Here is a 13,681-nt window from a genome sequence, read left to right on the forward strand (position 1 = left end):
TCTGTCTGGTTTACTTTCTGATTACTATTTAAATTTTATTTTACAACAGTCACTGTAGTTCCCATCATTAAATCTTATTGGTCGTGTCACAATATTTTCTGATACTGTTCACTATATTTAAACAATTAATTTTGCCGTTGGTCGGCGTCTGTCTGTGCAGTGTGAATAGGCTTTTAGACCTGATAAATAAATGTTTGTTTACAAGTCTGTGGCACACCCTTTTATATGGTTGTATTTGAGGGGCTCTGTAGCGCACCCCTTTTCACCTAAAGTAACCAAACTTCATATAGTTATAGATCTCAACTCAGCCAGCATAAAGACAAGACATTGAGGACGCTAAATTGCGAGCAGATTTTTGATATCTCGAACAGTTTGGCCGTGGCGTTAAAACAAATTTATGGTGAGAAAAGGGAAACAGGAATGTGTTATAACTTCTGCATACATTAACTTATTTTGATGAAGCTTCAGCTGTGTGTTCGTTCTAGAAGACCGATCACATGGAAGTGATTATTGTGAGTCAAAGTTATAATGTCACTAACTGAGAGCAGGAAATGTGTCACTTTCAAAATGCTTCAAAATCGCCCTCTTATTTTTACCCGATTTGCTTCAGTCTTCGTCAGAATAATGTCAAAACACAGCAGATGCACACCTGTGAAAGGATTCTTGATATCTTGAATACTGTTGTCATGGCAGCGCATTAAACTTTAATATTCTTTATTGCGGTTTCTGAGGCACTTAACATACTTTAAATTGCAGAAAACTCGACACACATATCAGTTGCCTGCCAGAAGAAATGGGCTCATCAGAGTTTCCTGCCAGAAGAAGGGGCTCTATAGCGCAACCTTTTGTCTAAAGTTGGGGGTTAGTTTTACCTACAGTCACCAAACTCGGTGTATATATATATATATATATATATATATATATATATATATATATATAAAAAAATAAATATATATTTGTTCTCATTGAGCTGGACAAATTTCTAATTTACAGTCATTAGCTCCGATTAAAGGTGCAATATGTAAGAATTTTGCAGTAAAATATCCAAAAACCACTAGGCCAGTGTTATATATTTTTTTCACTTGAGTATTTACAACATCCCAAATGATTCCAACTATTTGTAAATCTTGAGAAAATTGCAGTTTTAACCAAGGCTCCGGGATGTGTGAGGAATCGCCTGTCAATTGCGTCATACCCGCGTTACCCTCGTTTTCCAGTTTCATTTTGTAAAAACCATGGAAACACCAAAGACGATTTAATATTTACATGTTTTAAAATACAAGGGAACAACTGTTCTGATATATTTGTATACAGAAAACTAATTGTTGTTATATAGCTCAACATGTTTAGTCTTATTGTTTAAATCTAATTTTCTTTTTTTGCGAGTACCATGCTTTACCATACCTCAGAGAAAAACTCTATTTTGTGAAGTAGCTAACATAGCATAATCAGATGCAGCTTTATTTTTAGTAACAGTAATACAGAATTTTCTCCATCATACAATACGTTTTAAAATTAATTGCATGCCATTTATCAACACAAGCCATCCAGCATTTAATATGATATTCTAAAATCGATCTAGCTTACAGCAGTGTGCAACAAGTGTCTCACAGCAGCCACCGAGCGAACGCACATTATAACATCATTTTCAACACACTCAAATGTATCTAATATGATAAACAGAGCTGTGTTACCTCATACTCATGACCAGAAAAGCGGAAGCAGCGCCGGCGACTGCGGCATAATAAAAGTTCCGCTGTTCGTGAGGCGTGTGTTGCGCAATCGCTCCAGCATCCTCGTTCAGCTCCCACAACACTCGGTCCTGCTCTGTTTCATACTACAGTAACGTTAATAATCGCATCCATTAACATGATTTCTTCCCGAGTCCTATCCCAATTGTTTTCCACCGGCTGTGAGGTGAAGACCAAGATCAAGCTACTCCTTTTTTTTTTAAATAGGGCTCTAGCGACGTCTAGCGGACAGAAAATATTACATATTGCACCTTTAACAGGAAGTCAGCTATTTTTGTTTGAATGTGGATTTTTTGAACCAAGTTCTCAATTTTTAACTACTGCTTCAAAGGGCATCATACAATTCACACCAAACTTTTTCAACATGAAGACAAGACATTAAGGATGCTAAATTGTGGACGGATATTGGATATCTCAAACGGTTTGGCCGTGGCGAGGCAACATATTTATTGGGAAAAAAGGGAAACAGGAAGTGTGTTATAATTTCTGCAAACATTGACTGATTTTGATGAAACTTCAGCTGTGTGTTCATTGTAGGAGGCTGATCACATGGAAGTGACTATTGTGAGTCAAAGTCATGGTGCTACCAACTGGCAACAGGAAGTGTGTCACTTTCAAAATGCTTTGAAATCGCCCTCTTATTTTTACCCAATTTGCTTCAGACTTTGTCAGAAAAATGTCAAGACGTGGCAGATGTAAATCTATGTAATGTTTCAATAAATTGTATTATTAGTGACACGGACCTGATCATCTACAGTAGACGCAGACTATCGAAAATTACTCAAAAATGTATTATCGATAACAATATTTATTTATATTGATATAGCATCCAGCCCTAGTTCTAGACCAGAGCATGTGAGCATTTTTAGCTCCATAGAGTTCTCACTTGTGAAATGGAATATTTTCATTGGCAAAAAAAATTATTAAAGAACTAACTGGGCAAATTTTTGTCAGAAACGTCATTTGATATCGACTTCCTGTTTATAGAACCTTTTTTGAGTATAAAAGCATTATCACACCCACAATTGTGAGCACCCCCCCACACACACTCCAAAGGGAAATTAACAACTAAACTATAACATGCACATGTACACAGAATAAACATATTTCTCCACATATGCTTAAGAGATTTATGCTTTCAGCAAACACTCAAGTTTTTTTTTGTCCCTTTAGCTCCCTATGATTTATTTCTTCTGCGACAATAAGTCAATAATGTGTGTTTTTGTGTAGTCACAGAGCCTGAGGAAAAACATTGGTTGTGTTTCATTTAGTGTACATCTATATAAAGCATTTTGGTTGTTTGTTTCCATTTTGCCTTCAGGTCATGTGTTCTGCCAATGACTCCTCATGAAGGCCGTTCACACTGACAGTGATTTAATCGCTGGAGGTCGGCGAGCTACTGTACTTTTAGTTTCTTGTCAGCATTCCAGTGCAACTGTATCCAACTGCATTATGAGGTGGATCATGTGAGAATCACTCTCACATCACGATTAATTTGCATAATGTTTTAAACCCAAAAGTGGCATAGAAGTTGCTGAATGTTTCGTCACCAATGGTGCCATGCTGCCTCAAATCTCCAACTCTCATTGAAAATGAATGAATTCTCATACACACTCTCTCGACTGTTCATTCTACAGGAGCAGAATTTTAATTCTCTCACATATGAAATCTCACTGGCCAGCTAAACTCTTTGACACAGGTTTGTTTGGGTTAACTGATTAAGTCAATCCAATTTTTCACAATCTAATTGGTTCACTCCATGCCATTACATAAGAACTCACATGACAGGAAGCAATGGATAATGGCCAACAATATTCACAACCGGTCTGGAAATAGGCCTGAATGGGTCAAACAGGTGCAAAACGGCAGACTAAATAAGTTTTAACAACTCAAACCCAAATAAAACACTTCTGTCAGGACCACTATCGTCAAATATGATAGATAATGCATAGAGTTTGTATTGCCGGTATGGTTTTGTTCTGGGCAAGAACTCCCTGCGCATCCATGCAGCCTAGCATGGATAAGAGCAGGGAGAGCAGCAATAAACCCCCCAGGGTAAACAGAACAGGACCAACATGCAGATATCATTAAATGTCATGATTTAACATACACATTTTTCGAGAATTAGTCTGATTCAGGGGAAATAATAGACCATCCTGACTGAAGAGAGGAGGAGCTGGGGATGGAGGAGGGTAATTTGCTCCTGAGAAATGCAATAGCTGCTGATAATACTGAGGAGCTTATATATAGATGCCGTAATAGGCGTTGTATTCCTATAGGTAGACGCAGTCACCTGGGAGTCAGCTGATGCAAGCTTGACTGACGTGACCTGCCAGAACTGACGCTACGCTAGATTTTTCATCTAAATGGAATTGAGACAAGATGGTTTTTAGCAACCATTCAGCTCAGTCAATTAAAGACACTTCCATGTCTGCAACCCTCACTACACAAGAGATGTTTGTGAGTCTTTGTTGACTAATGAACTTAGAAAACTATTAATAATTGAAGGCACACTACACAGCAAAATCCCCAGAGTTAAATCAACTCTGCTCAGAGAACATATGGTTCCTCTCTACATAGAGTTAAAGTTAATGAGATAAAATGCTGTTTGTGGAGTTGTTTAATCAGATCTTGAGAGATTTAATGTCTTTTATCTTCAGTTGATTTCATTTGTCATTTGTAGTTATTGTGTTTCTCTAGAGTGATTCTGCTTGTTAACAGCAGGTGTTCATCACTAATGCTCAATCATAACTTAATCACTTAATTATCTCATTAACTTTAACTGCTTCAGTGTTACTTTAACACTATATAGAGAGGGACCATATGTACTCTGAGCAGAGTTGATTTAACTCTGGGGATTTTGCTGTGTATGTAAATTTTCGCCGCTAAAGGTCGCTTATTCAAAACAAAGGCGTAGATTGATGACACCTTGATTTCACGGAATCATGGGAGATGTTGTCTTCACATCTACAGCTGGTGGAAAAGAATCGGGATGGGACTCAGGCAGAAATCATGTTCATGGATGAGATTATTAACGTTACTATAGTATGAAGCACAGCAGGGCAGAGTGCGGTACGAGCAGAAACGAGGCCGCTGGAGCAATTGCTAATGAGAGACGAGTGCGACACACGTCTCGAGAGCAGCGGAACTTTTATTATGCCGCAGTCACCGCTTCCGCTTCTTCCGGTCATGCATATGTGCAATGATTTATCATATTAGATATATTTGTGTATTGAAAGTTGTTATAGTGCTACTCTGCATTCGCTCAGAGGGAACTTGTTGCACACGGCAGTAAGCTAGATCGCTATTAGGAATGGGAAAACATGGTACTAACTGTAAATCGAGAAAACGAGATTTAAACAATAAGACTTACTGTGTTGAGCAATATAACATGATTAGTTTTCTGTTGATGAATGTATCCAAACAGTTGCTCACCTGTCTAATAAAACACATAATATATTAAAGCGCCTTTGGTGTTTCCATGGTTTCTACAAAATAAAACCAGGAAACAGGGGTAACGTGGATATAATGTCATTGATAGGCAACACACGAACACGGTACGAGTCCTGGTTAAAATTGCTTATTTCTCTGGATTTAAATATTCTTGGAAACACGTGGGATAATGCAAGTACACAACTCAACAAAATATATAACACTGTTCTAGTGGTTTTGGGATATTTTAATCCAAAAATCTTACATATTGTAGATAAATAGTACATAAATAGAAAACTTATTTTTAAAAGTAATATTTCACAATATTACTTTTTTACTGTATTTTTGATCAAATAAATGCAACCCTGGTAAGCAAAAGACACTTCTTTCAAAACATTACATAGAATGCAAAATAAATAAATAAATAAATAAATAAAAATCCGCCCCCAAACTTCTGAATGTAATAAAGCCGTGTTAATATAAACACTGAAAATATTATAGGTTGGTTGTCGATTGTTATATTTTTATAGACTATAGTCACATAAAATAAAAAAAAAACTAACACTAGGGACTATTGACAACCAGCCTATAATATTTTCAATTTAGACTTTGCTGCCTCATTTCAAAAGTCCACAGCATGTCTGGGATTTTTATTTAATTGATTAGCAATCTTGTTTAAGTGAATAATGGCCTGAAAAAGCAATGATGTCTTACCTAATCCTGATTGACATTTTTTTTTAACCAGAGATTAAAGCTTGGTGAATAAGAGTTATAAAAAAAAAAAACACACACACACACACACACACAAGGGACACGGTTAATAATGGAGCTTTTTTTTCCACATAAGTCATTCCCCAAATCCCAAAATCTCATCTTCATCTATTATGTTCCTGTCTGTTTCCTCACTCATTCTAATTTATCTCAACAGCTCTTTCGCTTTTTCTCTGGCTTTCCTTCGTCCCACTTGTCTGTAAATGTTTTTAATTAGCTGACTACGACCCTGATGACAGAGTGACGAGGAAAAAGAATGAGACTCTCTAATCGCTGTAATTAAACAACACCCCGCACGAGAGAGAAGGAGGGAAGAGACCTTGGCTCTCTATTCATACAGATGAAGTGACAGAGAGAGTGAAGGATGGATGGAAGATAAAAATTGAAGGGAGGGAAAGTGGAAAGATTGTACATTTTTCAATGATGGAATTCCATAACAATGTATGTCATTTAAACTTTGATAGTTAGTTATATACAACAGCTATAGTTTGTTATAGCAACATAATATATATTTATATACTTTGCTTAAGGTTATTATGGGTAAATGACAAATATGGATTTCAAGAACTGATGTAAATACCTAGATTGAAACACATGCTAAGTTTTAGAAAATCTTTATGTGTATTCATTAAAAAAAAAAAATGTGCCTAATTTTTGGCAAAAGTTTTCACACTTCAGGTTGTGAACACAGGGCCCTTGACCTACGGTTTTGCCCACAAAAAATATAAAAATAAATTCTAATACAGAAATTGAAAACATGTTCATCACAGAAGAGGTGCATTTAAGTCAGTGTATGTATGAATTGCACTGCATTTAAAAAAAATTAACCTCCAGACAAAAAAAAACTTCAGTAATAACACTTGTTTTAACAGCTTTTAATGTGCTTGTACCTGTACTGCTCTGGATGGTTCTAACAGTAGTTGTAGTTCGAGGTGGTGTGATGGCCTGTCGTGCCGCTCTCTCCTCCTCTTCCTCCTGCGAGCAGCCCTTTTCGATGGCCCGCACGTAGCTGTGGCTCCTCATGCGGAAGCATCCGGACCCGGGCAGATCCAGAGCATCCACGGCCTGAGACTCCATCTCACTGAACACACTCTCACACACGGCCTCGATCTGCCCGTTCACTTCCACCTCGCTCACCTGCAGGGGGAGACAACACGTCACCACTTGCTGTCATATGCTGTTCTTCACCCTTCTGTCATGGGATTAATCATAGCAGTATATATTATAAAGTGTATAGATTGTAGTATAAGTACACCTGTCTGAATGAGCAGGTTTCAAGATGTTAGCTCTAGGCTTACTAATGTACATTGACTTTAAATCATTGTATTAAGCAGGTAGAGGAGCTGAGCGAGATCATAGGATTTTAAATGATGCTTTTCTAAAGATCTAATCTAATTACATTTGACTTTTCACACTAAGCTTAACCCTGGATTACAGCCAGTTTTAACCCTAGGTTGAGTAATGCTTCATACATTTTGAAAGATGTTTAGCATGACTTTTTGTCCTGAGTTATGAAAAACTGCTTCAGAACTGCAGTACTAAAGGTATGATTACCAAATGGGAAGGTATGAACAGTGTGAAATATGGAACAAGATAACTGAAGATTAAATTAACCCAGGGTTAAAAAATGAAATTGGGTTAAAAAAAATTAAGTTTGACAAACCTAAATATTTTATATTATTTTATTTTATAAATATTATAGTCAACTCATTTGAACACAGTATATACATTTGATTGACTGATTCAGGGCCTTAACCACCATAGACATTGAGGGGGACAAGTCCCCCCCAGTAATTAGAAATGGCCAAATTGTCCCCCCCAATATTTGAAATTCTTGCACTGCTCTGTGGTACTCCACTATGCAGCGCTCTGTATGTTGTTAGGATGTCAAAAAGTTAAATTTTTAGCCTGGCCTGCCTTATTGGTCTAACAGCGCTTGTCAATGTCAAAATGATTGAGATGGCCAATCAAATCAAAGTAGGCGGGGTCTACTGTTCACAAAAGCAGAATGTGAATTCCAGCATGATCCAAATCGTCAATATAACGTTGAAAGAGAGTGAGGAAAGACGTAAATAGCGAAACAGTTAATTCGTCAACTGTTTTGCGAATGAAATGTTAAACGACCTACAGTAACATACTTATATATTTGAATTCATGTAATTCCTAACTGAGTGTGACGAGACAAGAAACGTTTTGCATTTTCGAAATATTAGGCATACAATGTTCAAGACATGGTTACGGCCTTTGATTCATTATCATTTTATATATTAATATAATTTAATAATATATTGTTTGATTTATATTATTGTTTCTTTTCAGAAATAATTAAAAATAATATAGAATACAAATCCGTTTTAATAAAAATTTAAATAAAATGTAATATATAAATGATAAAATGTACATATTGTGTTAATATAATTTAACTATATTCATAGGCTATAATTATGTTACTATAATATATAATGTTAAATCCCCAAAAAATGGCTTTTAAAGGGTTAGATCACCCAAAAATGAAAATTCAGTCATTTATTACTCACCCTCATGTCGTTCTACACCCGTAAGACCTTCCCTCATTTTCAGAACACAAATTAAGATATTTTTGATGAAATCCGATGGCTCAGTGAGGCCTCTATAGAGAGCAAAGCCATTGTAACTCTCAAGGTCCATAAAGGTACTAAAAACATATTTGAAACAGTTCATGTGAGTTCAGTGGTTCTATCTTAATATATAAAGTGACAAGAATACTTTTTGCGTGGCAAAAAAAAACAAAAAACAAACGACTTTTTAACAATATCTATGGGCCGATTTAAAACACTGCTCCATGAAGCTTCTAAACTTTACGAATCTTTTGTTTCAAATTAGTGATTCGGATCTCCTATCAAATGGCTAAACTGCTGAAATCACGTGACTTTGGCGCTCCGATTCACTGATTCGATTCGTAAAGCTCAGAAGCAGTGTTTTGAAATCGTCCCATCACTAGATATTGTTGAAAAGTCTTTATTTTATTTTTTTGGCGCACAAACAGTATTCTTGTCGCTTTATAATATTAAAATAGAACCACTGTACTCACATGAACTGTTTCAAATATGTTTTTAGTACCTTTATGGACCTTGAGAGTTTGAATGGTTTTGCTCTCAATAGAGGCCTCACTGAGCCATCGGATTTCATCAACAATATCTTAATTTGTGTTCGGAAGATGAACGAAGGTCTTACGGTGTAGAACGACATGAGGGTGAGTAATTAATGACAGAATTTTCATTTTTGGGTGAACTAACCCTTTAAGTACTTCACAATCCAGGGTGCTTTGAGGCCGTATCAATGTTTTGAGTGTTGGAAAATGTATTTTATTTTCAGAAATATGTTTTTAAACATCAAACATACATTTTACAAAACACAAACACAAGAAAGGAAATCATAAAGAATAAAAAACATAAGTGTATTAGTGTGTTTAAGACAAATTTGTACTGTTAAGGGTCATTTAGTTTAAATTGACTTCTAATCAACTTTTCAGCCTGAAATGCCATGACATCTTAAATACTAAAATGAGTAAACATCATAGTAGGAAATTTGTAATAAGTTGGTTGATTAATGATGTAAGATCAATTGTTGTGAGAAAATGCTTGAATTGTGAATCCTGAGCTGTCAATTATCATGTAGGGTAAATTTAACCCTCTAATAGCCATGCTGCATTTTCAATGATAAGGGTTAAACACACTAATACATATAACACCAGAAAAAAAAAGAGTGCAGAGGGGAGGAAATCTGTAAAAGTGAAAGCAATCAGGTGTGGCTACATCACTAGCGCTCTTTCTACCAAGTGCGATTGGATTTGCACAGAAATGAATCAGAGAAGGTCTCGTGATTTGAGTTTCAAAAGGAAGTGGAAACAGGTTGTTTGGAGCATTCTGTGACTGGAGGACTAATAGTGAGTTGTGATTGGAAGAAAGGACAGCAGAGTGTTTGTCATTGGTGAAAGAAGGCTACAGACAGACAGGCACTAAGGTCTGCTAACCATCTAGTAAGCAGTAAACCCCAAAAACCTCACAGAAATACACCTACACGTACCACACGTCTGCATGCCCACACACACACATTCAGTATACACATGAGGCACCCATGAATGATGTTTTTTTTGTGAGCTAACTGAGCTTTTTGTCACTGAAATGATTGATATATCCTCAGGGAGCAGAAAAGACACACATCCACATACACGCCTGAGGGCAGTGTCTTTTTTCATGGGTGGGAGGAAGCAGCTATCTAAAAGGTAAGGGCTGTTGTCTGTCTGAGTGAGCTGTCAGGCTCTGAACACTCACCTTAAAATTGTCTCGGTTGTAAACGCTGCCCGTCACCTTATCCCAGGGCTACAGAAGCTAATCTGGAAAACTCACCTTAAAATCCCATGGCAACAGGCGCTAATCCTGAAAACTCGCCTTGAAAATCTCTTAGCTACACATGCTAAAAAGGAAGAACCCTACTTAAAATTGCTTACAAAGCTTTACTGACACCAACTCACCTTACCTTTAAGTATTTACACTAACAGTAAACATGAGAGCTCAAGTTCCACACAATGCTAATATTTTGTTGCTAGTTTATTCTCCTCCAGTTAGCTACAACAGCCCATTCTGTAGTAGATGCATACTGTACTTAAAGGGTTAAATCACCCAAAAATTTAAATTCTGTCATTAATTGCTCAAAATAGTCCACGTGACTCGGGCATACAACGTGACTTGTAACTTGGGCATACAATGTCCAATCTGTATGAAACTTCACATGAGTCCTGGCCTGAAGACATCAACATGGCAATATTTAGTTATAGTCATAGGGACACCTGCGGGTATGGAAGAGGATTAGGGCCAAGCAATAATAAAAAAATAAAACCATCTTGAGATTAAAGTTGTTAAATTTCAAGAAAAAACTTGTTAAATTTCGAGAAAAAGTCAAAATAAAGTGTTGAGAATAAAGTCATTAAATTATGAGAAAATAGTCGTTAAATTACGAGAAAAAAGTCGTTAAATTATGAGAACATTCGTAATTTAACGAATTTGTTCTCGTAATTTAATGACTTTTTCTCATAATTTAATGAGTTTATTTTCAACATTTTATCTCGACTTTTTTCTCGAAATTTAACAACATTTTTCTCATAATTTAATGAATTTGTTCTTGTAATTTAACAACTTTTTTATCGTAATTTAACGAGTTTATTATCAACATTTTATCTCTACCTTTTTCTCGAAATTTAACGAGTTTTTTCTCGTAATTTAATGACTTTTTTCTCGTAATTTAACGAGTTTATTCTCAACATTTTATCTCTACCTTTTTCTCGAAATTTAACGAGTTTTTTCCTCGTAATTTAATGACTTTTTTCTCGTAATTTAACGAGTTTATTCTCAACATTTTATCTCGACCTTTTTCTCGAAATTTAACGAGTTTTTTCCTCGTAATTCAATGACTTTTTTCTCGTAATTTAACGAGTTTATTCTCAACATTTTATCTCGACCTTTTTCTCGAAATTTAACGAGTTTTTTTCTCGTAATTTAAAGAGTTTATTCTCAACATTTTATCTCAACTTTTTTCTTGAAATTTAACGAGTTTTTTTCTCGTAATTTAATGAGTTTATTCTCAACATTTTATCTTGACCCTTTTCTCGAAATTTACCAATTTTTTCTCGAAATTTAACAACTTTAATCTCGAGATGGTTTTATTTTTTTATTATTGCTTGGCCCTAATCCTCTTCCGTATGCGGGCAACAGGAAATGACATGTTTTACACTGTGACATAGAGATTTAAACAGAACCACATCATATTTGGTCAGTCTAATCTTAAGGCCTAAACGATGTTAAATTGCGAAGATCTAGAGTTTTCATTGATCGGTATGTCCATGGCGGCCTGACAAAGTCTGATGTTTCGCCATGAAAGAGGAAGCTGTTGTAACTCAGGCATACAGTGTCCGATCTGCCCCAAACTTCACATGTGTGATAAGCGTCCTGGCATAAAGACATCTATATGCCAATATTCAGTTAGTCATAGCGCCACCTGCTGGCAACAGGAAATGGCATGCTTCACTGTAACTCACTCCCAGAAACACATTTCAATATGCCATGAAGTGCCAAACATACTAGAAACATGTTAAATCATGAAACACTTGGCTAAGAGCTAATGTATGCGATTAACGCCACGAAACAGGAAGTTGTTGTAACTCAGGCATACAATGTCTGATCTGCTCCAAACTTGTTTGATAATAGTCCTGGCCCGAAGACATCTACATGGCAATATTCAGTTACAGTCAAAGCACCACCTCTTGGCAGCAGGAAGTGTGGCACTTTGAAATGACTGCCATATTTCCCTTGTATTCACTCACTTACATGCATGTAGCCCACTGTTCACTGTTTTCCTAAGGCCAACGGGTGGTGATAAGCCTGGGTGCGAGGGCACTTTCATCGCTGTTTTCAGCTTTAATTATGTTTGTTTTGTTTTTGCTCACAAAAAGTATTCTTGTCGCTTCATAATATTAAGGTTGAACCACTGCAGTCACGTGGACTATTTTAACAATGTCTTTAGTACCATTCTGGACCTTGAAAGTGCTGGTTAAATTGCTGTCTATAGAAGAGTCAGACAGCTCTCATATTTCATCAAAAATACCTTAATTTGAGTTCTGAAGATGAGCGAAGGTCTTACGGGTGTGGACTGACATGAGGTTGAGTAATTAATGACAGAATTTTCATTTTTTAGGTGAACTAACCCTTTAATTTACTGTACTTAATTTTCAAGTATGTACTTGTTGGTGAATTTTGTTCCAGTATTGTTTTTGTTCCAGCCATAAAATCATAAAATTTGGTCTTAACATCACAAATCCATTTGTTGCATATCGATTAGCTGATTCCGAAATTGCATAGCCTACTAAGTAGGTACTACATGAAGAACTTGACGGCTGTTAAAAAGGTATGTTCTATATAGTATGGATGTGTGTAGTATGAATGAATTAAGACATACTACATTCATCATACTATACTGTCATGTGACTTGTGGTGTCAGTTGCTTGCTTCACTGCCATTAACAAATCCTCTCCATTTGCCTCATTGGATAGAAAACTGTCCATTGGATGCCCACTTGAAAATCTTGCTGAAAGTAATAGATCACCCGGGTACATTTTGCCTACTATTTATGAATTCTATGAATTCAGACAAACTACTTTCACATACTGCCTTACTATATCGTATGGAAGTATGCATATTTGGATGCAGGGATTGTGTTTGAATATTTCTGTAACCATGACCAATAGCACTGACCGATATGGTAATGATCTTGGACTTCTGACACTATTGACACCTAGTGGTGTGGAGGTAGCATTACACAAAAACACTAGTTTTAGTTACAGATGACATTGTAGAAATACTCTATATGCAGTTAGCCATGATTAATTTATTCAAAGAGTAAATGTGCAGAGTAAATAGGCATCTTGAACACAGTATTCAAAACATACTATGATTTTTGATGCTCTAATCCTAATTTTCCATACTATTGGCTATATAGAACTGATAATATGCAAATTAGAATTCTGAATAATGGATGTATGAAGAGATGATGAAGGATTCCAGAGATGAAATGATTGGATTGAGCAAAAATTTATTGCTTGAGAAAAAACTTTTTTTTTTCTTTCTAGCTTTTCCTCCCCTCTGCAAACCTTGAAGAGGCCACGTTGACAAAGGTTCTGGTTGGAAATCACCTTT

General features: G+C 36.1%; 1 protein-coding gene across 5 annotated transcripts in view; it reads right to left on the reverse strand.

The window, feature by feature from the left end:
- Positions 1 to 13,681, reverse strand: part of dlgap1b (discs, large (Drosophila) homolog-associated protein 1b) — a 174,618-nt gene that overhangs the window by 40,288 nt on the left and 120,649 nt on the right. For all 5 annotated transcript variants that reach the window (XM_048174520.1, XM_048174522.1, XM_048174521.1 and 2 more), the window contains one exon: positions 6,845 to 7,091. In XM_048174520.1, coding sequence (XP_048030477.1) covers positions 6,845 to 7,091 — 247 coding nt within the window. The remainder of the gene's footprint in view (positions 1 to 6,844; positions 7,092 to 13,681) is intronic.

Source organism: Megalobrama amblycephala, linkage group LG22, assembly GCF_018812025.1.
Source record: "Megalobrama amblycephala isolate DHTTF-2021 linkage group LG22, ASM1881202v1, whole genome shotgun sequence".
Classification (NCBI taxonomy): domain Eukaryota; kingdom Metazoa; phylum Chordata; class Actinopteri; order Cypriniformes; family Xenocyprididae; genus Megalobrama; species Megalobrama amblycephala.